Source organism: Mastomys coucha, unplaced genomic scaffold (genome assembly GCF_008632895.1).
Source record: "Mastomys coucha isolate ucsf_1 unplaced genomic scaffold, UCSF_Mcou_1 pScaffold14, whole genome shotgun sequence".
Taxonomy (NCBI): Eukaryota; Metazoa; Chordata; class Mammalia; order Rodentia; family Muridae; genus Mastomys; species Mastomys coucha.
The window spans coordinates 123,221,008-123,247,360 of NW_022196896.1; the positions used below are offsets into that span (position 1 = coordinate 123,221,008).

Below are 26,353 nucleotides of genomic sequence, written 5' to 3' on the forward strand. Positions count from 1 at the left end.
AGAGCCACACCAATGGCCACTGGAAAGTAGTGACCTGCAGAGCCACGCCAATGGCCACTGGAAAGTAGTGACCCACGGAGCCACGCCGATGGCCACTGGAAAGTAGTGACCCGCAGAGCCACGCTGATGGCCATGGGAGTCTCTGTGTTATTCTGCTGGTCGCTGGAGACTGTAGGGTGAATATTTAAGTGGAGACATGGAAAATACGTGCATTCACACAGACTATCTGATATGCTAATGAGATCAATCTATTTCTTTACAGTGCACAGGCTAGATCTACTCATTAATGAGAGGACAGCCCATTCGTCAAAGAGACATTTGTCTACACAAAACACCTATTTATTTCATTCCCCAGGAAGTCGTGTTGACCAAATAGCTAGTAAGAGGACTGCAGTTATTCAAACAAATGACACCATGTGTCATAATTTTTAAAGTAAACCCTTAAAGTTAACCCATGACTTTATTTTGTTGTTCAGACCCAATTTGTGCTCATGCATTTCCCCCAAATTGCATTAACTCTTTTTATGCTTTAATCTTCAACAAAAAATAGACCTAAATTGTTTCTGTAGAACTAGCCACAAACCAACAGATATCATCGATAGTAGTTCCAAAAAAGTCTCAAAATCTGGTAAGAAGCAGAACAGTCATGAAGCAAGAAAACAGTGGCCTATAACCTCAGAGGCCCATACGCAAAGGCCCGTGACCTCAGAGGCCCATACGCAAAGGCCCGTGACCTCAGAGGCCCATACGCAAAGGCCCGTGACCTCACAGGCCCATACGCAAAGGCCCGTGACCTCAGAGGCCCATAAGCAAAGGCCCGTGACCTCACAGGCCCATAAGCAAAGGCCCGTGACCTCACAGGCCCATAAGCAAAGGCCCGTGACCTCACAGGCCCATAAGCAAAGGCCTGTGACCTCACAGGCCCATACGCAAAGGCATGCTTCATACTGACCACCAAATGCAGGCCCATGTGTGTACACAAGTATATACTCAGGTATATACACATGTATGTGCACAGATACAGGAAATAGCAATATGCTATCTATAAACCTCCATATGGAATGTATGTATGCAGCATGCATTAGAAAGCTGATAGGTAGAGAAATGACACACTATGTAATAAATACTGTGTCTTTTTAAAAGGATAAACCTTACTAAGATAAAACGCATGGAGAGTGCTCTATTAACTGAAATAAAAATATGTGTAGCTACAGGGACTGGGGAGATGGCTCAATGGGCAAAGTTCTTGCCATTGCAAACATAGTGGAGATCTGAATTCGGATCCCGGCACTCACATAAAAGTGGGTGTGCAGGCATGCATTTGTAACCCTAGCACCGAATGGGTGGAGACAGAAAGATCCCTAGAGCTTGCTGGCCATCTAGATTAGCCAATCTGATTAAACTCAACAAGCCTTTTAACATGGGTTCATATACTACTTTGTTTCTTTTCTTTAAAATTTTTCCCTAAAAATGGTAGCTATTAACTTTGTTCCCAGAACATTAATCTTGACTGAAAATCAGTTGATGTCTGAGTTAGGTGAAGCTGTGTGGTGTGGTCGGTGTGAAGTCATGTGATGTGGTCGGTGTGCTTACTCTTAACACACTGGATTTCCGCAGCACCCTTTACTAATGGACCTCAAGGTTTGTCTCAAATCCTGTCAGATACCAAAGAGCCATTCTTACATAACAGTTTTACTCCTCAAATTGTCTTAGACAACGCAGCAGTTGAAAACACTTTAACAAGTCTATAGAGTTATTTTTTAATAATGGTTACTTTGAGTTTTTAAATAATATTCATTATAGATGATAACTATACAAACTATAAGTAAAAAATGATTGGTAGTACAAAGGTATACCTATATGTAAAATATATATTACACATATATTTTAAATATATGTTCATATATATTATAGTGACAATATTTGTATTAGATTACAATATATATAATTTTATATTCTTTTAAAAACTATTATACCTTGCATATTTCCTAAAGTAATAAAATCTTTTGGCAAGACAGAATTATCTTTCAATTCTGAGAATCAAACTCAGGTAATGCTAGATAAATATTAACCACTAAGGTACATACTTAACCTACAAAAATTATTTTTAATGGCTATATACTTAGATTATACCCCTGTTGGCTTTTAGATATCTTATTTCTCTGTATATGAGCTTATATGTGAACAAATTAATAACATGTATCTCCATACATGAAGGCAGAAATATCATCACCTTTAAAATTACTGAAAGTGAGGAACTGTGTACATACTTGAATACAATAAACCGTGAATGACTATCTGTATTTAATAAGTACAGTAATAACTGAGCTGGTGCCTACATATATAACAAGTGCAACAAACTAAACAGTGAGCTATTACAGATGTGTGAATCCACTCCCCCGACTATGGGTGAAGGGAATGAGAACTGGCAAGCTGTCTGACAGGCAGCTATGTTGGGATTCTTCCCGAGCAGATGTGCACACAGTCAGAGCCCACTCGCTTGTCACAGCTGACACTTTTTGAAGTCTAATGCATGTTTTCTAAGGTTCCCTTGGTTCATCGTGCAGTTGTTTGCCGTATCAGAGGTACGCCTAAGGTTTCTCTCAACATTAGTTAGGCACAAAAGCTTACCTGCCTCAAGCAAGAATCGATACAAGTGTATTTAGAAGTTTTGGAACTCGGTATCGCTATCCTTACAATTCAGAGTACAGATGTCTGGAATTCATAATTCTCTGGAACTATGTTGCTTGTAGGGGCTTGGCTCAGTGCTTTCCACGACTGGAGACAGAGATGAAAACTCAGATGTACAGTCCCAGCACATCTTCACAATGATACATTTTCCTCTGGACAGCATTTATTTTGCTGCAGAAAGGACCTTAGACATATTTTGTTCAGCTTGCTTAAAACTCTCCTCATTGGAGCCTTTGCCCCCATGCAATCAATCCTCCCACGAAAAGGTCAGAATGAGCTGCTGTGATCTCAAGGCAGGGAGAATTTGACAAAACTACAATTTGTAGAGGGAAAACACACCATGACCCCAGAAAGTTAAAGGTCATCAGACACCTTCTGTGAAAGAGAATAATTCCATGGTGGTTTCATGCTAACAACAACAACAGCAAAAACGAATTACCACTGGCATGTTTTATCAAGCAAGCAAAAATCAAGGAGCAGAGTTGCAAGTTAAAAGCCTAACAGTAGATTGGAGAGGTTCCTGAAGTAAGACCTGGCAAGCTGCGTAGGAGCGAGACGCACCCAGATGTAGTGGCTGAAATGTATATTTCTTTGCCTTGTTTAGAATAAGACGTTCCTTTGATCTCCTTACAAACTGCACGTGATTTTAATATCATCTTAGCTGGTTCCAACAACACTCAGCACCATTTGGCCCGATTTTAAATACAATACATCTCCTGTATGTGGTCTCATTTGCTAAAATAGATCAGTTTGTTTTGATTGATGAGCTATGCACAAGTCTTTATTTATTGAACTCATCTATCAAATACAATTCTAAATACCTCCAAGCCTCTGGGAAGCTGACTGAATGCTCTTTAGAATTGGTTCCCTAATAACAAAATAGGCAGATGTGAATGATCATTTATCACATGGCTGTGCCTTCCCATATAGATCTGTATGCATAGTAATCACAAAAGCCTCCTATTTGATATGTCTCAAATATCTCCTTTAGTAAGATTCATTTTATTTGTGAGCTGGATATCATGATCTCATGTTTATTTATGTGCAGCTAGAGAATAAATATTGAGAGTTAATCACAAGTAAACAACCAATAAACCAAATTAAATTTAACCATCAGAGAAAGTCAGTATAACAGAATACAAAGCAAAATATTAAACTATCTTTAAAAAAAAAAATGCTCCCTTTTTCCATTCCACATATCCTTTTCATTAATTAAATATCTAACATGTTATTATAGGCTTGGTTACTTGGCACATCTTGTCAGTGCTTAGATTGCCAGTGCACTACATAGTCTCATTGAATACCATAGAAATCATGGAGCAGTAATGGGAGGTGTCAGTTATTTCTAACTAACCCTAACCCTATCCTGAGGTAAATGGTCATTTATATACTAGAAAATCACAGAGGTCCTTAGTCATTTTAAATTTTTATATTTTAAATTTTAAATTTCTTTATTGTATATGTATGAGTGTTTTGCCTGCATGTGTGTAAGTGTACAACATGTGTGCAGTATCCACGAAGGCCAGAGGTGTTGAACTCCTTGGCAGTGAAGTTACAAAGGGGTGGGAGCTACCATGCAGATACTAGGAGGTGAACCTTCTCCAAGAGCAGTCAGCCCCAGTGACTGCTGAAACACCTCTCCAATCCCTGCTCCTGGTCTCTCTTTTGAGGGAAACCATCTGCTACAGTTTAGATTTTACATTCTCTGAACGGTAAAAGCAGTTAGGTTTTTTTATCCAATTATTTTTTTATTTAAAAAAAACTCATATAGTAAATTTATTATTTTCTTCTCTTATCTTTTCCCATTTTGCCTCTTTTATGGTTTTTTCAGACAGATGTTATTCTGTACCCCAGAATGGGTAGTGCATGCTGACCTAGACCAGTAATCCCCCAGCCTCCACCTGCTGAGGGCTAGGATTTCAGGTGTGAACCACCACATCTGGCCTCAGGGGCCAATCCCCACTCCCCTCCCCTCCATGCACTTCAATTTACTTTAGGTTATTCTCACCACGTTCTTAGAAGTAAACAAGAGAAAATCCTTTCAAGGAGCAGGGAATAGTCAATGGTTCCTACTAAATAGAAAAATGATCGTAACTGTTCCCTTAAGTAGTTAATGCAAGCACACATTTGGAAACAGAATTTAATCGGTAGTGTTTGCACACGCGTGCACTGTGCATTCCCCTTTTCTCAATGCATTAGCTGCTACTCTAATTGTGTTTTCCAAATATCAAATGTACCCAGACAAATTAACATCGGAGACCTACCTATGCATCTCACAAGACTCGAAGTGTGAGTGGGTGTAGGAAGAACCAACGGAACCAAACCGCTCAGCAGAAAAAAGCTATCAAGGAAAGAATTGGTTTCTACTGATACCGAAACAAAGGGCAACAGCTGTCACTAGTTACTCTCCATTCTAGAATCACTGATTGGGCCTGCCCCTGATAGGAACTGCACTGAACGCTGGGAATATGGTGATGGACGAGCAAATGGAAGTTACTTCTTTATTGACATTTATATATTATAATTTCTACCTTGCTGGAGATGATTTAAATGTGTAGAAGGCATTTTAGCACTTCAGGTACAATTTGATTGTGCAGGGAAGGTTGTATTGACAGTGGTAAGGCAAACCAAAGCCGAGGTGGAGAGCAAAGTCCTCCTCTGCTCTCAGAACAACTACCCTTCAGCTCAGGTTTATGAAATTACTGTTGCGAATACGCACTAATTAGTTTACAAGATCGTAAGAATAGGTTGAAGCAACAAGAAAGTGACTTCACTAAAAAGGGAATCTGGCTTCTGAACTTGGAAGAAAGATAATTTTAAAAAAAAAATCTTTTTTCTGTATATGAGTACTCTATCTGCATACTTCCATACCAGAAGAGGGCACCAGATGACATTATTGATGGTTGAGAGCTACCATGTGGTTGCTGGGAATTGAACTCAGAACCTCTGGAAGAGCAGACAGTGCTCTTAACCACTGAGCCGTGTCTCCAGCCCATAAGAGTAATTTTGATGGCAGATTGAAAGTAAATTTATAGGAAGGAACTCATGGCCACTACAGGCAAAAGAAAGGACCCTGGATCCAATACAATGAACAGTTTAGATGGTATGTTTATTAGTTTTGTTACTGTAACAAAATGCCTTAAGATATGTAACTTTATTTTTAAAAGAAGGTTATTTTGCGCACATTCTGGATGCCAGGTGGCCTCCATCTGCTGCTAATAGACTTTTTTTTCCTATAGAATTCTGAGATGTTATAGGGTAGTCTGATAAAATTTCAACCTTATTAAGAGTTAACAAAAATAAATAATGTTTCACCTTAAACACTTAAGAGACAGAAGCGTATCCAACCATCAGTAGCATAGAACTCAGTTAAGACTTAAAGTGCTTAACTTCCTATCAGTTGGGCATGATAGAATTGCCTTTAGCCTCCACACCTAGAATGGGGCAAATAACAATAGCTATGTCACAGGGATGAAATGTGTTAAAAATGTGAGGCAGTCAGCAAAGTTATGAGGTCATGCTAACCGGAAACGCAGTGGCCACTGCTACATGGGTTATAAGCTACTTGTAAAATTGCTATCCGCAGATATCGTAACAAACAGCTTTCCTATGATTGTCCACAGCTCTCCTAGAGTAAATATTAATGGCATGCTCTACCTTACCCAAAGTATCTCAGCTGGGGAAATTAATTATGTGGTTACCTTAGCCGAGAGACTCAGAATAGAACTAGAGAAAACCACTCAGAAATGCACAAGTTGATGGAGGTGAGGAGCAGGTGTCTGTGGACCATAATGCAGAGGCTCTACCGCAGTGACGTTCTGCCAGTCACAAGCCAGCTAGAGTGGAAGGCTCGGCATCCTGATAGGTTTCAAGTCCAGATCAGGAATGGAAGGAAGGGGAGCAACCTTTCTCTCAGCATGACAACCAGAGGATCATGGGAATTCCTGGTGAGTCCTTCTGGTTAGGAAGCAAAAGATGTCCATAAATAGTGTAATTTGGACTTTGTGCTCACTAGAGAGAGGAGAGGAAATTTAGTGTTTTGGATTGAGAGAATGATTGTGGAAAAATATATATACATGGAAAAATGAAAAATTATTCAATTTGAGGCATGTTAAGTTTCTAATATCAGGGAAAACAGCATCAAAATAGAAATTCTCAGAAGATGGGAATATTTTTAAAGATTCTTGAAAAGTGTGTGTGTTTGTGTGTGTGTGTGTGTGTGTGTGTGTGCAGGTGCTTTCCAAGGTCAGAAGAGGAAGACAGACTCCCCTGGCCCTGGAGTCGCAGGCTTGTGTGAGCTTCCCAGTGTGGTACTGAGAACTGAGCTGAGCTTGACTGGAGGAACAGTGTTCCCCCGCGCAGGCTTGTGTGAGCTTCCCAGTGAGGTACTGAGAACTGAGCTGAGCTTGACTGGAGGAACAGTGTTCCCCCGCGTGTACTGAGTGTTCTCTCTAGCCCCCAGAAGACAGTTTTGTACATGAGTCTGGTATGAGCAAAACTGCAGATCTAGGTGTGATTTTCCTGGAGATAAGAACTTTAGCAGCAATTGAATAAGATCACTGAGTAAGGGGGACATGTCCAGTTCAGACCTTGGGATATGACAGTATTTTCATATGTCATGCAGACAGATGAAAAACAGAAAGCAGCCAGACAGTGGTGGCACACGCCTTTAATCCCAGCACTTGGGAGACAGAGGCAGGAGGATTTCTGAGTTTTAGGCCAGCCTGGTCTACAGAGTGAGTTCCAGGACAGCCAGAGCTATACAGAGAAACCCTGTCTCGAAAAACAAAAACAAAAACAAAAAAGCAGAAAGCAAAGGCGACTGGGAGAAATTGTCTTTCCTCCAGTATAAAACATCATAAAAGAAGTTTCCAAAAAGTTGCTACCTACATACCACTAACAAACTACAGTGATGCATTTGCTGTCTTTGAACTCTTGGTCGGCTCATGCAGAAATCACACAGTGGCAGAGGCTGAATATGCCTGCCTGCACCTTAGCAAGGGAAGGGGACAGGAGGAAGGTCATATAAGAGAGGTCCTTTACATCCATGTGCTGCATGCTGGACATTGATTGTCATTTAGTTAGAAGTAAGGATAATTCAAACATGGCTCAGGTATACCAGCCATGTGACCAAGACTCGTGAGCACTGGGTAGGTAGAGGCTCTAGGGTTGAGCATTGCAGTTGTAGCTCATTGTCATTATCAAGAGTTCCTTTGGGTTTTATTGGAATGTTTAGTAGAAACAGAAAGGTGTAAGCATGGGAGGATAGGAGTCTGGGGAATATAGCCAATGGGCTCTTAAGGAAGTGTGGCTCCACCCATCACAAGGAAGTCAGCAGAGGGAGCGCAAATTCAACACCATGTGTCGGAAAAGGAGCACTACCCAGTCCCTCCTCCATGACATCTCAAGCCTTCAGTGAGTATGTTTATAGCATAGAAGGACTGGCAGGGCTAGCATCCAGTACAGTTAAGTAGGCATAGTTGCCTCTTCATGTGGATTTTAAAAGACATGTGGACCAATGAAATAGAAGACCCAAAAACAACCTCACTTCTTTAGGGTTTTACTGCTGTCAATAGACACCATGATCAAGGCAAGTCTTATAAAGGACAGCCTTTAATTGGGGCTGGCTTACAGGTTCAGAGGTTCAGTCCATTATCATCATGGCGGGAGCATGGCAGCATCCAGGCAGGCATGGTGCAGGCAGAGCTGAGAGTTCCTGCTTCTTCATCTGAAGGTTGCTAGTAGAAGACTTGCTTCTAGGAAGCTAGGAAAAGGGCCTTAAAGCCCAAGCCCACAGTGACACACCTACTCCAACAAGGCCACACCTATTCCAACAAGGCCACACCTCCAAATAATGCCACTGTCTGGGTTAAGTATATACAAACCATCACACAACACAACAGTAAAACAAACCACCTATACATGTTTAAATACTTCCAATTTATTCCTTGAAATCTTTATACATGTATATAATCTACTTTAGCATATCTCCTCCAGTTTCCTTCATCTCACTTCCTTTGGACCCCTTCTTTTTTCTACCCCACCCTCCATTACTCATAATTTTTTTTTTAAAGAGCCACTGAATGTAATTAGAATTGTTGACAGGGCCGTAGGTGTGGCGTTACTAGCTGGAACATGGCCAACCTAGCAATGACTACATCACTGAGGAACAAAATTGCCTCCTCCTCCTGCAGCCCTCCCCATCAAGGTCAACAGTAATGTTTCAATCTTGGGCAGTAGCCACAGCTGCTCTGAGTTCCTGAGTGCAGTGGTGGTGACCAGGAGGTCCTTCCCATTTCAAAGCCGTGCTCCCCAGTCTCTGGCTCTCACATTCCATCTTCTTCCTCTTCTGAAACGACCTTTGAACCTTGGAGCAGGTGCCGCAGATGACTCATTTATGGAGAACACTCAGCCGTCACAATTATCAGCCTTTTGGCTGGTTATGAGTCTCTGCATTAATGACTGCCCCCCAAAGGCCTCACTGACCTGTGGGTGTGGATATGTCCTTGATCCCTCAGCAGCCTTCTGGTAGACCTACTGTCTCACAACCCCTCTCCAGGTAGGGATCCTAGATTCACCACCAACTCCTCCAATACCCACTGCCTGAGGAGGATTCCTGGCACTCTGAAAGCTAATGCACAGAGAAGTTGCCAGCTCAGTGACAACTTGATTGTTCTTTGTCACATAATAAAAGTGAAGAGTATCTTCAACAATAGGGTCTTACTGTCTAATTCTGGTGAGCAACCAAGGTTGGGGCAAGAGCCTCTGTTGCTTTGGAGGGCTTCTGAGAGCCTGCCTGACCCACAGTTCATGGGGATCTACCCCTCACCCCATTCTGGGATTTTTGTTTAATAATCTATGTCTTCAGGGAGCAGCATTATCTTCCCATGTGTGGTATATCATTTCAAGCTCCTTTAAAAATTATGCTGCGTAATTAGCTTGCAAAGTAGTGAGTTTTGATACAGCTTTTTTATGTGTCCTTAGTTTTGATTAGCCCTCCCCATCAATGTTCTCCCTCCTCCTCTCTCCCCAGCCCTATCCCCTCTTAAACAGCCGCCTTTTTACACAAAGGTGTCCAAAAGATGCATCAGAGCCTCTTTAATAAATGGTATAGGGAAATCTGGGTGCTAAGATGTAGAATTAAACTAGACCCACTTTCTTATCCAAATCAATTGAAAGTGGATCAAGGATGAGAAATTTTGAAACTGGCAAAGGCAAGCTTGAGGGGAACACTGCAGTGTATAGACATAGGCCATGGCATTCTGAAAAGGACTCCAGCATCTAGAGAAGGGCAGCCATTGATGATTGCGGTTATGTTACACAGCTTCTGCACAGCAAAAATAAAACAAAACAAACAAAATAAAGCATGCAGAGTATAAAAGTATAAACAATCGGAGAAAATTGTTCCAGCCAATTTCTTCTATTTATATCCTGTCCCTGCTAATATGCTCATCAGACCTATTTCCTAAGTTGACATCTTAATATGTCTAAGAGAAATGGCTTCTGTTTCAAGATCCCATCTATCCAGGAGCAGCCCAGAGAGGGGGAGAGAAAGAGAAAGGAAGAGAGAGATTGACTGATCAAGGTCTTTCATAACAATTTGGGAGATAGTGAGACAGCCCTCTAGTGGTCTCCGGAGCTGGGTTTTCACAGTTCGGTGAGGCCGGTGTGCAACCAAGTCTATCATGTTGCTTTGACATTTTGCTTTCCTAACCTGAAGATGATTTTAAATGACAATTTCAACGGAACAGAAGCATTCTACATTTGTTATCTTAGGACAACTTTTAGACTCTGGTGAGGCAGAAGTTCTATGCAAAGTACTCAGTCTCTTCCTCCTGGTGTCATTGATTCAGATTTGAAATTATGTGTTCTATCTGTTCTTGAAATCACATTGTATTTTATTGTCTATGTGAAATGTCTCATTGCAGAAGCATGATGAACTGCTTATACTTTGTGAGGCAAAAGACCTTAGCTAAACCTGATTAACTTCTGGAAGGCAGAGTGTATCTGTGACCTAACCAGTTTGGTTGAGTCATTGTTTGCTTTGTTTCCTTTAAAGAGCTTGCCCCATTATTTAGTAACTGTTTTCTCATTGAAAATTTCACCCGGGCTAGGTTGATTTCATGGGCAAGAATTGCAAACCTACTTCGAATTGTTGAGCCAAGATTATTTGTAACTATGTCAAATGTGTTTGTCTAAGTTTGGAAAGACTTTGTTTCCCCTTGCACAAATGTCTTAAGAACATATTCTTCAGTGGCTTGCATCATAGCTAAACCATTGATGACTTTTTGTCCTGGCTATGAAAAGGGTTTATAAATGTTAGGAGTGGTCCTGTAGATTTAATTGAACATAACCAATCAGAATCTGGAATCGGGGTTTCCTAGTAGCCAACCTGTAAAATAAGAACAGGAAGATCTGGAGTTGCCAGGGTTATTAACACATGTTATTTCCTTTTCACAGAGCAGATATAATGGGTTTGACGTCATAAACGGTGATAACTAAAGCATTGTGTGGGCTTTCACTAGATATTGTATCTAAACACAGTTTATACATGGTTTGTTTTTATAAATCCTTCCCAAGTCCATTCTTTAATATAGTCATAGAAAATATTCAGTGCTGACTCATCTAATGATTCTCAAGATTATTTTTTCTTTTATGATCTTTGTTTCCTGATTTTTTAAAAAAAGGATTACTATATCAAAAACAATTCTCTGGAGCTTCTTCACATATTGCTTGAGAGGAAGAATTGGAACTACTTATGATACTGCTAGGGAAACTATGACAGCGACTTCCCAGTTGCCACACATGTACATGTCTGATAGAGTGATTATGTTTCACATATACTGTTGAAAAAGTACTTGATGTCCTGTAGCTTATGAATCAATAGATTTTTAACAAATTTAAATAGTCTGCTTGTGCTGATAGCTTTCTCTAGTACATCTGTGGCTATCTTATTGACGGATTCCTAAATTCTTAATTTCCATATCAGTTTATGTATTCTGTGAAAGCCGGTGTTCAAAACATGCCATGCAACCACAAGTGAGTTATTTTGTTGTATTTCTACAAATCTGCCTCACGGTGTGAGAAATAGCAGGGAGAAGATGGTATATAAATGAAATGTAAAAATATGCTTCCAGTGTTGAATCCCCTCTCCCCTTTTCTCTGTCCCTTCCTCTGTCCCTCCCATCCATCCCTCTGTCCCTCCTATACATGAAAGTGTGAGAACAACCTTGCTTCTCACTCACTGTCACAATCTAGACTTGATGTGTCTAAGGCACCAGGTTTTGTAAATTTTATTGTCTTATAAATGCTCTGCATCTTTATTTCTTCCCCCCCCCCCCAACAGGTGATTTCTATTCACTGCTTTCCAAGCTGCTAGGAGAAAGGGAAGATGCGGTTCATGTGCACAAATATAATCCTACAGAAAAGACAGAATCTGGGTCAGACCTGGTAGCCGAGATCGCAAACGTAGTCCAGAAAAAGGACCTTGGTCGGTCTGACGCCAGAGAGGGAGCGGAGCGTGAGGAAGGGGGCAATGCTATCCTAGTCAGAGACAGGATCCACAAATTCCACAGGCTAGAGTCAACTTTGAGGCCAGCTGAGAGCAGAGCTTTCTTGTTCAAGCAGCCTGGTGAAGGTCCTATGGAACCAGAACCCTCAGGAGGTGCGTTCATGGTTTCTTTTATGCAATAAAGGATGAAACACGGTGATCCGCATTAGCAAAACCTGAAGGGAATAAAAATTAATAGGTAGCAAAACTCACCAATAGAAAAGACTTATTGGAACAAGTATGATTTTTTTCTTTTATTTTTGTGTTGGTCCAGTACTACACAAAGTCATCATTTATCCAGTGAGTCAATTCAAAGTAGGACCACACTTGAGTCATTTCAGAAAGAATGATAAGTGAAATTCAGAGTATAAGTCAACATTTTCCTTTGGCTCAATGGGAAGAAATTGAAATTTACAAAGCTCACCTATAAATACCATTGTATATTGTGCATATACAACTATCTTCTCCAGTAGTAATTAATGTGCTCTCAAAGGAATCAAATACTCTCAACATTTTTACCCAACTGACTTGTAAAGTAAAACCATTTTTGTGACTGAATTCTTAAGTTCCATTATTAGACGCTATCTTAATTGAGACGAGTATACATTTCTGAAGGGAATCTCCAGTAAGCCGATAATTATCAGATTTATCTTTATTTCTAGCCAGGATTGGCTTCCATAATCAGAGAACAATATTTTATTCCCTTCAGGTTTCTGTACCAGCAAGCGATAGACGCCTCACCCTTGTCTTTAACGATGCCGTGGCCTCTGTGATATTGATTGCGTTTTGTGTGACTTGCTAATGTGGAAAGCTGGGTATCAAAGCATGTGGAGAGCGCCTCTAAAACAGTAGCAGATATGCGTGCATGGCAGATGTCCATGTGTGGGTGTGGATGGCACAGGCTGCCAGCTTGATGTTTTCAAATTCAGCTTTGCAGGAAGCCATGAATTATTCAACACCCAGCTGATTTTTATTTATAATTGAAAAAAAATTAGCATGCAGTGCCTTTGCTCACACGGAAGTTTCAAGTATTGTCCATAGGGACTGGCCTAATGGTCTGTATGAGGTGTTAAGTGGAGCCTTCACTTTTAACTCCTCATATTTTAACAGGCTCTAACTGGTTCCAATTTTGTCCAATAAAACTGTTTCTCAAGAGGTGATCCCAGGACTCTCCTTGCTTGAGAATTACCTAAGGTGTTTAAGAAAAACCTAACTTCTGCGTCCTGCCAAAGAACGAGCAGACTGGTCTCTGGGGGTGCAGTGACAGTTGTGCAGTTTAGTGTGTCTCTACCCATCTCGTCACACACGAGGGTCTGTGCGAGCCTCTGGTTTAAGAATACAGATATGTAAAAGGCAAAAGGCCTCCTGCCAAGTGCAAGTCTGTTCACACACTACATGGAAGAACCGTAGCATGCAATAGTCCATCTCTTAGCTTTTCCTTCCTGATTTTGAGATACCCTGGACACTTTACCATTATGCATAGCAATGGGCAAACTAGCATTCAGGGACTGGAAAAATGTCTCAGTGGTTAAAAGCAAATATTACTTGTGCAAAGGGCCTGGGTTGGATTCTGAGCACACACATGATAGCACACACATGATAGCCTGGAGTTATCTGTAACTCCAGGGCCAGGTGATCCTAGACCCTCTTCTGGTCTCTGCAGGTACCAGGCATACATTCAGGGCCCATAAATAGACGCAGGCCGTCGTGTATACATATTTTAAAAGAATAGTGTGTATTTCTGAAGTCCTAGGCCCCTCTCCTGTTAGCTATTATAGGATGCACCGGGTAATAACAGGTAAAGTTTGTTCAGGTGTCAGGAAAAGGGTATTTACAACTAGCCTCAAAACGTCTGAATTTTACTATTTTGTACTGAGTTTTAACACATTTGGAATGGTGAAATAACATAAAAACAAGCCAATTCAGAAAGAAAATGCACATACCGTTCTTTCGCCAGTTGGAAGCTGTGCTGCCTAACATCGAACGACTTGTTAAGTGGAGTGACATTTCCCCACGTTTATGAGACAAAGAAAAACTTCCCCAGTGAGATCTTCAGAAGAAATTTCTTCTGAGCTTTGCCTCACGACTAGCTCTGCCTCACGACTAGCTCTGGGAATAGCAAATGATGCACGGGGGAAAAAAAAGTATTTTCTACCTTTGAAGATTTCATTCTTAGAAAAACTAAGACTCCTAGACCTCTCTCCTGTTAGCTATTATAGGATGCACCGGGTAATAAGAGGTAACGTTTGTTCAGGTGTCGTTTCATTGTATCAGTCAAAGGAAGCTGGGATCTGCTATTGTTACTCTTGTGCCCTTTCTTTACTCCATGGAAAGCTGAGAGTGGCCCTGGTGCTCTTCAAGGAGTTAGCTGTCTTCTTTCTCGGCCTGATTTGCTAGATGGGACTTTATGAGCTGCAAAGAAGAAAGTTGCATTTTATGTGGCACTGGTGAAGCAAAGGTGCAAGGCTATTTGGTCACTTGACATTACAGCTCGGAGTCGTTTCAGATATCTTTAGGGCATGTTAATTGTCAGAAGAAACTGAAGCCAAGAGAAGTTAACCTATTGAATGAGGTCCCGCGGTCTAGATTGTTATGATTTCCAATTTGCACAGTCTCGTGCCTTAATTTCAATTGATTCTGGCTTGGTAAAAGTTGCTTGCCTTGTTCACTGGAATTGTGGCCCTTGGCCACCCAGTGGCAGGAAGGCGTCTCCTCACAACCTTGTCCTACGTCTCTAGGTTTTGCCTTCTGTACAGCCTGTGACAATGAGATGGTCAGCGGCAGAGATCTAGTTCTTCTGTGCTTTCCACTCTATTCTCCATATGTTGGAACTGTGGTGTGGGGCTGGATTCCACCCAGCTGCCTGAATGATTCAAGGGAGCGTAGAGTAGTAGACCACGTGAATCCTTTGGGTGTGATGTTATGTGGTTGGCCCAGGGATTCAAGAGTTTCTAAACAGTACCACTTATGGATGTTTAACTTTGTCAGGATTATACTGAGTTCCACACCCTAGTGTCTGCCTTCTTGCTGAGTTCTCTACATCACTGAGGGTCAGATATCAGTCATCCTAGTATTCTTCAGAACAGGGTTTATGTGCTGTGTGATCTCTGTGTCTCTGAAATACACACCCGCTGTAATTTCCCACTTCTCCAAAAGCCTGAATTTGCCCTAAGTAAAATTTGAAGGCCCCCCTAACAAAGGCCATAGGATGGATCAGACTCAGCTATCGAAGCTGCCTGCCTGGTCGCCTGCCTGTCTGACTGCCTTTAAAAGTTCCAGCCACTCCGTTTCTTTGAATTCTTTTAACTCTTTTAATTCTCTGAGCTTTAGTGTTCTCATCTGTAGAAGGAGCATTTCAGTGTTTGTAGGGTTGACATGAGACTCAGATGAAATTACACATGGGAAAAGCGCACATGGAAAACAGTGAATAAATGTGATGATGCTTTTTTAGTGATCATCATCAATACATCAGTATATTAGATGAAAAACCTGCCAAATTAAGTTTTTTAGTCATAACTTTTGAATAATCTCTTTCTTGGTGAGAATCATTGAACGTTTTTATTTTTTGAGAATTTCATACATGAGTACAATGCATTTTGATCAGATCTGAACCCCCTGCAACTTTTCACGTGTCTCCCCCATTCTCCTTCCCAATTTTATATCCTCCTCTTCTTCCACAGTGTGTGTGTGTGTGTGTGAAAAAGAGAGAGAGAGAGAGAGAAAGAGAGAGGGAGAGGGAGAGGGAGAGGGAGAGGGAGAGAGGGAGAGGGAGAGGGAGAGAGAGAGAGAGAGAGAGAGAGAGAGAGAGAGAGAGAGACCTAGTAAGTTACAGTTAAATCATCATTGCCCATATGCACATGGCTGACCAATGGAGCAGGAGCAAGACTGTTTTCCCTGTAGTAAACTGACTCAGCTTCCCTCAGGAGCTGTCAAGGGCCTTTTGCTCCTCAACTAGAAGTGGGACCTCCTAAGCCTGATCATGCTGGAACGTTGAGTGCTGTGGCTTTGTGTGGCTGCAGTAGGTTTCCCCGGTGGCCTTCTCAGACAGTCTTAGCATCACTTCTGCTTCTCCATGTCCTCTTTCCTTCCCCCCCACACTCGTCCCCCAACGCCCACAGCACCAATTTTCCCTCTCTCCCTTAGTAGCACTTCCATTCCCCTCTCTGCAGTTCACTCTCTCCCCCCTTCCACCACTGTCCCTTTTTAATTTCCACATCTCCAGATTAGTCTGAGTTATGCATTCCAGCCTACAGATTCAGAGCTACGTAGGAGAGAGCACACCTTTGGCTTTGCTGGGCTGGGTTGCCTCATGTGGCATCTTTTCTGGAACTTTGTAGATAGGAGCAGCTTTTCACACATTAGTGAATTATGAATGTTTTGTAGAATCTTATCATAGTGAGTTTGTGGATCCTTAAATCTCTGACTAATTTCATTCATCTACATTGTTTTCTTGTATGAGATACATGAATTACAGGATGGAAATATCAGACTCAGTGATGGAGACAAATTCTCACACATTTGGACTTAATGTTGCTGGTTTCTGTCATTCATAGTTTAATATTTGTATTAAGGTAGAGGAGAAATACAATCTTAAGTTGTCTTCTGGAAAGTTGGCTTGTTAAACAACCAATGAAAATTTGCAGTTTGTACTACCCAGCATTAGCTGACAGATTTTATCACACTAATGTGTGTTAGCATATTAAAAACTGGTTCAGTCATTGAAACTGTATGTATATTATAAAAAAATTCTGCATTTGATTGACACTTCTGGCTCAATAGAAGAATCCAGAAATCTTTATTCTTATGATCCATTGATTTGTTGTTGTGGTTGTTGTTGTTGTTGTTGTTAAAATCAACTTTCACTTAATCTTTGAGACCATCCTTAATACAGATTCAGTCATATGCTAGTCTATGGTAAAGTCCTGAGAAATACAGAAGTGGATGCTCTCAGCCCACCATTGGACTAAGCACAGGGTCACCAATGAAGGAGCTAAAGAAAGGACCCAGGGAACTAAAGGGGTTTGCAGCCCCATAGGAGGAACAACAGTATGAACTAACCAGTATCCCCAAAGCTTTCAGGGACTAAACTACCAACCAAAGAGTACACATGGTGGAACTCATGGCTCTAGCAGCATATGTATAGCAGAGGATGGCCTAGTCGGTCATCAATGGGAGAGGAGGCTCTTGGTCCTGTGAAGGTTCTATGCCCCAGTGTAGGGGACTCCCAGGGCCAGGAAGCAGGAGAGGGTGGGTTGGTGAGCAGGGGGAGGGGTAAGGGAATAGGGGGATTTTTTGGAGAGGAAAGCAGGAAAGGGGAGAACATTTGAAATGTAAACAAGATATCTAATAAAAAAAACACACCCACAAAAACAAAGCATTTGGCTGGCTGAGTTTTCACCTTTGGAGTGAAGGAGCCAATAACCATGGACAACAATTTAGTGCTTACTTTGAACAAGGCTCGGCATCATAGATGTGTTAATTCATTTGATCCTCACAACAGCTGAGTTATAATCACATCTTTGAGAGGCAGAAACTAGGGCATGTGAAAGTTAAGTAACATCCTCAGGGTGCCAGCTCTCTGAAACCAAGAATCAAAGTCATGTGGATCTGCTCCCAAGTCTTGCTTTGTAATAGTTTTGTCAGACTGTACCCCTCAAGAATATAATCTGACTGGATAGAAAGACTGATAGGCAGATGTCCCCTGGTTACCCTGTTATCCCATCCGACAGTTATAACAGCCTGAGTGTAGATTACTCTTCTCATGTGTTCACTGTCTATGCCTAAACAGCTTGGCCACAAAGAGTACCCTACTTGCTTCTTCTTTCTGAAGAGACGATTAAGAGTTGACAGCCTCTGGGAGTAGGAGAGGAGTTTTCTTTATGGTCAACCCTTGGTGGGTTAACCATGCTCTGGCATATGCCTGAGTATATGGACTAGTAGTGAAACTAGACTCTGTGTGTGATGAAACAAAAAAGCAAGAAGGGGAAGAATAAAGTTGGGAAGGGTGAGGAATATTTCCTGGAGAAGTTAAAGGGAAGTGTTAGGGTAAATATGATCAAAAGGCACTGCATACATTATGAAATTCTCTGAGATTTAATACAAATACTACATAAAAGGACTAATTCAGTCTCAACTTGATCCAACTGGCTTACCTCTTTCTAGCTAGGAACATTATTACATAAGAGAACCATTTAAACTGTACTTCAAAATGAAGTACGTTACAAACAGTGTGATAATAGAATGGTTTCAGCAGACTGTCTCTGCTCATATATATGTATATTTATATGTATACATACATAATTATTAGAAATCCTTCTACAATCATTATTCCACTGCTTTTGAGGCTCTGGCTATCTTTTATCTCTTTCCTATTTCACTCCTGTTAAATAAGACATTGTAATTAATTCTTGTTTTCTCTTTACCTTTTCTTTTTTCAAATATTTCCTGTGTAGCATTGGTTCATTATAGTTATTGCTGGCACTTCTAATAAATAATAAATCTGTCAGATATAAATTATATTGACTCAACCTGCTGACAGTGTAGAGGAGGGAATCACATTTTCTTGAAAGGTAGTGGTTTTCTCCAGGTTTTCTCATCAGGGCTAAATGTGAGGAGCCTTGTTCCAGTGGTGAAGCCATAGTCCTATGCTTAAATTTTATCAAGCAAGAGTTTTATAGTAGCTCTGTTAGGCCTCCCATGACACAGATAAGTGGCTGCCCTTTGAAATGCTTATTAATAAGACCATGTGACAGTAGTTCTGATCCCTGGCATTAATCTCTTTCTCGGAAAGGTGTAAGAGTCTTTTAGTGATTTATTGATATAATTTTAATAGTAGTGCTTAATTTTTCTACAAGTGATTTTTTAATCTCTGGAAGAATATGAGCCTATGCATTTATTGTTTTTTGTAATAAATACAAGGATTCCCTGGAGAATAATATAATTTGTTATAAAAGTCTTAGATGTCGTTTAAACTCTCAGGAGGATGATTTCATTGCTCTTGGCATCTTTTTTTAAAACAATTGAGTTGTGTTAAGGCTCCTAGGATGCCCAACTAATATGTATTTACTTTGTTTTTATAAAGCATTGTTTCCTTTATTATATATCCTCAAGCCTGGATTAAAACAAACAAACAATAAAAAACAACCAGGCAATTTTACCCACATTAATTACTCTCTGAGTTTAACACTGGTCACATTTTAGAGTCAGAGGGATAGTTGTGCAAGGTCACGAGTATGAATTTTTTAATTTAATGTCTGATTTAAACCAGAACTCTGTAACATTTAACTAGTCACACACTGAATCATTTAAGTAAAGAGTAGATGAAATCTGAAGCACATTTTTTTTCTCTGTGATTGAAAATGTCAAGTTAAGATAGAACCAAACTATGTTTGGTCATACCATTTCTTTGGTGAGTATTTTAAATGTTCCTATTTTAATGATTAGAAAAAAATTATCCTTGGTGTTGGTGTCTAACGTCTGACTCAAGCATAAATTTGGTTCTGTCCAATAAGAAAATAATCTGGGTTTATTCCACTGCAGTTGGAGGGCCCTGACTCTTGAGTTCTTTGTAGCAGGGATTCTTAATTTTACTCATTTGGTCTTAAAGGAAGTAACCTTTAACCTTTAATACTATTAAGGAAAGCATTCATTTCCTGATCCAGTATGCACAGAGGAGAATGTGAACTCTCTTCCTTTCGCATCCTAGAATCTGATTAACAAAAGAACTCAAATATCTAACGTTGAAGCCTTCTCTGGGTAGTCTTAACACCTGCAAAGCTACTGTAAATTAAATTAAAATGCTTTCCAAACACTTGGTATTTAAAAGCCAAGTTCTTCATAGTGTTAGACTTAATTTCCTTAGATACTATCAATGCTGTATTAAAAAATTCCCAAAAGTGGGCCTTTCAATAAATGCTCTCTGGGTATTTATGCCTTTGTGTTTTGGAAAAACTCTAGCCATATAGACAAGTATTTTGATTTTATAATTAATATGGCTTGACCCTAAACAATTTGTTCCATATAGACTGATAAGCCAAATAAGCTCTATAATGTTGGGACCATTCACGGCAGACTAGTGTTCTTTATTACAGCAGTTCTAATGTTCTATGAAATTAGTATTTGACAGCATCCCAATGTGTGCTTTGCACATTGGATACTTTTTTATCACAGTTTATATCATTCATCTTCATGAGCACTTAACCCCACTCTATGTTGGTGGCCTAATAATCTAAAAGCTTGCAGGGGTGAGAACACGTGGGCATTGAGTTTAAAATAAGGCAGTTACTAAAGTCTCATTTTTACTACATAGTTTTATATTATTGTTAGTACTACTTTAGGGTAAAAACAGATAGCTGTATATATAAATTATGAGAGTATAAGAGTATAGAAATACCAGCCACCCTGATGGAGGCTGGAGCATATATGAGACTTGACAAAACAGTAAATGAGACATGTATAGTCACCGTGTTTCTGGGATTTTGGGAATCTGATGAAATCAATTAAATACCCACTTTAGTACTTAGAGTCCATCTGTAAGTTGCAGAGTTGGTTACTCAGGACGGAATGAGGGCAACTAAATGTGCAAACCACAACCGAGCTGAGAAGGAAACACACGAAAGTCAAGCATCTGTGAACTATCTAAAACTCTTCCTTTGTGGAATGACTTTGTCTGTCCATCAACCTAGACGTCTCTAATTATAACATTTCTGCCCTTATTTCTAAAGCTAGCTTTCAAGGGCATAATCTGAACAATATCACCCCAAGCTTTTAAACCTTCAATGATTCACCATCATTCTCCAGCTTTTTCTCCTATTATGACAAGCAGTTGTGATAGATGATGGATACTATTCATTGGAAATAGGTGCACCCAGGGTTATTTGCGGATTCAGGCATGTTAGCTGAAATTGTGTCCCACTTCTCTCTAACCCAAAACAACCTCTCACAGCACACATGAGAGAAAATGGTATCAACATGTGCTCCAATATATTTCACACTAAATTATTTCCCAATTCTCTGCTTTACCACTATGCAGAAAGTACTTGCATTGAGCCTTTAAATTACTTATGGTATAGATCATGGCACTACCAGAAAAAGGAAACCAACTGTCTCCTTGTTATGTCCACACTCTGTGATACAACATACATTTTCTTCAAATTAGCTCTGATGGTTGGCTTGTCCTGTGACCATTCTGGCCACAACCACCCGACATAGGAGTCTTCTCCCATGCCAGGTTTCCAAACATTAGGAAATAGAGTGTAGTTATACATCCTCTCTTTTCTTCCTTCGGGCAAAAAATATTCTCTTTCAACTCCCAAGTTCCCCTGAGCCTCAGCTCACCCATTCTTAACTTGACACAGAAGCACCTGTTCTAGGTAAGCCTCTGAAGAGATGGTCACTCTGTGCTCTGCCAGCCAAAGCCCCAAGACAGATTAAGAACTTCTGTGTTCTTATGCTCTTTTGTGTCCCAAGAATTTGATTACTGTTTTCCTTCATTGATAAAGTCATCTTACTTTTTACAATCTTACTGTATCTTTCTGTTCATCAAGGCCCCAAACCATATTTTATATCTTTATATTCACAGTTTAGTGTAAAGAATACACATACCCATTGAAAATGCTTTATTAAAAATCCTTGGTAGATGGTAGCTTTTTTGTTAACGCAAAAAGCTGTGTGTAGAGAGATGAAATGATGTTCATGGACAGGAGCCTTTACATAATTGAAGCAGGGTATTTGTAAGTGCTTAGTCTTATATTGGCACTCTCTCAAGGGTTCGGGTGCCTGTTATACAAGCTCTGTGCTTTGCTTTCTTCTGCCAGCCTTTGATGCCTCTGTTTGAGGGCTTAACTGCATGTTGGCACACGCTTCAGAAAGTTGGGGGGGAAGCAATGGAACTTAGATTGTTGCTTTGCTGTTTCTCAGGATCTCTGTTGAAGCATTTGAGAGGGGAACATGAAATTGTGAACAATAGCTTTCAGGGTTATCTTAATAGCTGCCTAGCATCGAGGTAGGCAACACATTCTATAGTAACTGTTCATTCATGAGCTGGTTTACAACTTAGATTAACACAAATGCATTCAGGTCTTCACTGAAGATTGGATTCTTTAGAATATAGAGTAAGAATAATGGGATCTGAAACAGGAATAATTTGTCAGTCAATAACAGAGTTGTCAGTGCTGCCTTTGTTTGTCAAGTTGGAAAACAATGAAATATATACAAGGACAGATAATTCCAATTTTTATAGGAACACTGAAGCTAAGACAAATGATATTGCTGTCCTACATAGTTCTAGGTATAATGGATAATCAATAAATAGCTTATCCTAGGAACTGCTATGTATTGATCACTCACTTGTTATTCAGATGGATAGGAGATAGGTAGGAAGATAGATAAGTAGATGATAAATAGATAGATGATAGATAGATAGATAATAGATAGATAATAGATAGATAGATAGGTAGATAGATAGATAGAGAGAGAGAGAGAGAGAGAGAGAGAGAGAGAGAGAGAGAGAGAGAGATAGAAGAGAGAGTAATACATTGAAGAATTGGCTTTTTCTCATCCCTGATATGTATTTCTGTTTTTAAAATGTATATTAAAACAAAATGTTTGTGCTGGAGAGATATTTGTGCTGGAGAGATGGCTCAGTGGTTGAGAACACTGACTGCTCTTCCAGAGGACCCCGGTTCAATTCCCAGCAACCACATGACAGCTTACAGCTGTCTGTAACACCAAGATCTGACACCACCACACAGACATACATGGAGACAAAACATTAATGCACATAAAATAAATAAATTCTTAAAGAATACCTTCACTGTTGGCAGAGTTTTCCAAGATATTCATTTAAAGTTAAGAGTCTTATGGAGGAGGCGGTGTCTTCCCATTGGCTCTCTGATAGCTTAAGACCTGTCTGATTTTACTGGTGTTTCAGCAACGGGAGAGGAAAGTGGAAGGTCTCAAGACAAGTTCAGCCATTTGATGTCATAGCTCAAGCGGCTGCTTGCATGTGCATGTGCATGTGCGTGTGGCATGTTTTCTGCTCGATTCTAGTTCCAGTGTCTTCGCATGAGTTTTTGTGCCGGTTCTAAATCCCTGCTTCTGTTTTGACGCTGAACACACGTGTGGATTTCTCTTTTAGATTTCCATGTGGAAGAAGCACTGGACTGGCCTGGAGTGTACTTGTTACCAGGCCAGGTTTCTGGGGTGGCCCTGGATTCTAAGAATAACCTAGTGATTTTCCACAGAGGTGACCATGTTTGGGATGGAAAGTAAGTAATGTTGTTGTTTTTTTTTTCTCTCCAGGATGTATATGAAAATAATTCTGCATTCCTTTTCATTAAATTAAGAATACTTATAGGTGAATTCTTGTTTCATTCTTTTACTTTGATTCTCCCTAAAACTGTGAAGAAGTGTGGGCATATCTGTCTGGAAACATATGAAAGTTCAATGGCTTTCCTTGTGTGATGTCACTAGCTAGTGATACGTATTTACTGGATTCATGCCCAGTGTTCTGCAGAGTGGATACTCCAGTCCTATTGTAGTGTTTCTTTGATTATTTCTCCCCTTACATCTATCTCTACAATTTCAAGAATGACAGTGAGATACTTGCCTTACGTTGCCATATCATTCTGTGTATTTCCAAGCATGATTTTTATCATGCTTGGACCACATATGTCATTTCAGCATATGACCACAACAAATAGCAGAAGAGAAATCTTGTGTCTGTTGCTTCTCGTCCTTTACATCAGAAAACAGTTGGCCACTTAATCGACTGACAGTGCTGCCTCCAATGTGTTTCTGAGCATACTCGATGATTGTATTTTTTTTAAGTGTATCCCTGAAACATAGTACATGATTTTGATTCTACTTAGAGATGAATATCCACTGACTAGTTCCTTAATCGCAAATTTACACGTGAAAGTAAAATTTTAAATATATTTCCTACAAATCTTAATGCCCATTTTCCTTTCACATGTTCAAGTGTAGAAGCTCATCTGGGAAACTGAGAATCTACTTCTCCCTCTATGAGCTCTTGATTCAAATTGTGGAAACTCATTCTGTTGAGCATATGTAAATGAGTTCTTTTTATGTAGTTGAATATGAAATTTAATGCACATTTCAAAACAGATGAATACTTTTACTGCCATTTAATTGTCCTTTCTAGTTGTCACACATATTGAATATAAGGAAGCGATTGCTTGGGAGCCCAAAGCAAAGAATTGTCTCAGCATGCCTATCCCACGCTCTGGTACATTGCCATGGTGGTTATTGAACATCTAATGGTATTTTAACAAGTGCTTTTAAAAGCAGACTATCACTACTCATTGTGGCCTCGTCTTCATTTTAATGAATATTGCTACATTTTCTGCATGGATTTCTTACCACATTATGCCAGACAAGAAAATTACAGCATCATTTTGTCCCATTGAGACAGTCTCATCTGGCAAAAGCTAAAATTGGGCAGAGTCCAGGTTTTCCATTTTCATATCATATTCATTCCGAGCAAACAGCAGAGGCTGGAATAGTTCAGTAGCAAAGAGGGGGACGGTAGAGGCAAGCGTGGAGAAGGAGCCGGCCCAGGCCCAGGGAAGAAGAGCGTGTTCTCCATTAGGAGAACATTCTTTACAGCAATCCCCACTGTAAAGCCGCTTTTTCTCATCCCTGGCATTCATCCGGGCACCCAGAATCATGTGGGAGCACATTCACCGCCAAGCCACGTGTTTGCCGTGGGAAACGGTTTTAGTAAACGGATGCTTAGAAGAAAATGATGGCTTGACTCGCTATCTATGTTATGCCTTTCTCCTGTGCTTTATTTCTTACACATAAGAATATTTGCAGTCTCTCTCTCCCTCCCTGGCATTGGCTGCTGGACACAGCTAGTTTTCCCATTCATAATTTTGAAAACTTGTTCAGGATCACCCGGATATCAGCGTCCAGGTCATTTCTTCTTCATTATTCATGAAGAAGAGCAGAAGCCCAGGTTACTCTGTACTGGGTTTGTTTGTTTGTTTGTTTGTGTTCTTTTTTCTTTTTTTTTTTCTTGATTTGGATTTATGCAAAGAAAAACCTTAGCTTCTGTTTTTTTTTTCTTTACATGGCCATGCATGGCCACCCTCCCTGTACATATCAATTGGTATAAATTAGAGAGAAGACGTACATCGTTTTTCTTCATGACCCTAAGCTAATGCCTTCTTCTAGAATGCATGCACGCTGGCGAGATGGTCAAGTTAAAGGTTGCTCGAGCTTGCCTTCTCGTTGCCGCACTGTGCACAGACTAGAACAAGGCCTTTACTTGATCTCAGCCGAGAAGCCACGTGCCAACCCTTATGTTCATTTTCCCTGAAATCTTTCCTATCCAGCATCTATCTCAGCACAACAAAATGCTAAGCTCCACAATGTAAAGGCTCACTCCAAATCAAACCCAAGTCGTTTTATATCTTGGTTCCTAGGAAGTGATCGTTTTTTGTGAATCCGACAGAACCTGGAGCTCTCCGTCTCTAATACTCGGCAGCCAAAGCTCCTTTGAGCTATAGCAACAGCTACTGTAATGGCTGTCCTGACTAGCTGCACCCTGACAAACCCCCTCAACCCTGACCCTTCTGCTTAAGCTGTTCTAAGCCACTAACTAGGCCAACCCGAATGAAATTAATAAAACCCCTAAACCACTTAACACCCTGAAAAATGACCTTCCTTTCTGGCTTTGATTTCCACTTTTCTCCAGCCTTAACATGGCTACTTTTAAGATGTTTCTTAGAGCAGAAATAGGAAGTGCCTGTGGCCAGCAGGGAACAGTGAAACTTTAAAGAGCCTTCTGTCTGCCCTAACTTTGGGGTAGCTAGCCTCCTTTAATCTTCCTGCAGGAGCTAGGTAGCTCTTGGCTCAGGAAGGCCGCTCCCCAGCCTGCTCCTCAGAAGGCTTTACCACAGTCAAAGGCTTTTGTTTCTCAGCCTGTCCTTCCTTCATCTCAACTGTGACTGAGTAGCAGCCAGGGTAACTCAATAGAAAACCCTTGACTACTCTAGACATCTCTGCCCTGATTTTCAGGGGTTCAAAGTTGTATGCCTATGTCATTTGTCGTTTCCCCACATGGAGTTGGAAGGGGTTTTGGAAATT

At 40.4% G+C, this 26,353-nt stretch overlaps 1 protein-coding gene across 8 annotated transcripts in view; it reads left to right on the forward strand.

The window, feature by feature from the left end:
* Positions 1–26,353, forward strand: part of Pam (peptidylglycine alpha-amidating monooxygenase) — a 284,277-nt gene that overhangs the window by 223,406 nt on the left and 34,518 nt on the right. For 5 of the 8 annotated variants that reach the window (XM_031368553.1, XM_031368547.1, XM_031368548.1 and 2 more), the window contains exons 15-16: positions 12,038–12,355; positions 23,379–23,508. In XM_031368553.1, the coding sequence (XP_031224413.1) occupies positions 12,038–12,355; positions 23,379–23,508 (448 nt within the window). The remainder of the gene's footprint in view (positions 1–12,037; positions 12,356–23,378; positions 23,509–26,353) is intronic. The other 3 variants (XM_031368551.1, XM_031368550.1, XM_031368552.1) reach the window with 1 other exon arrangement.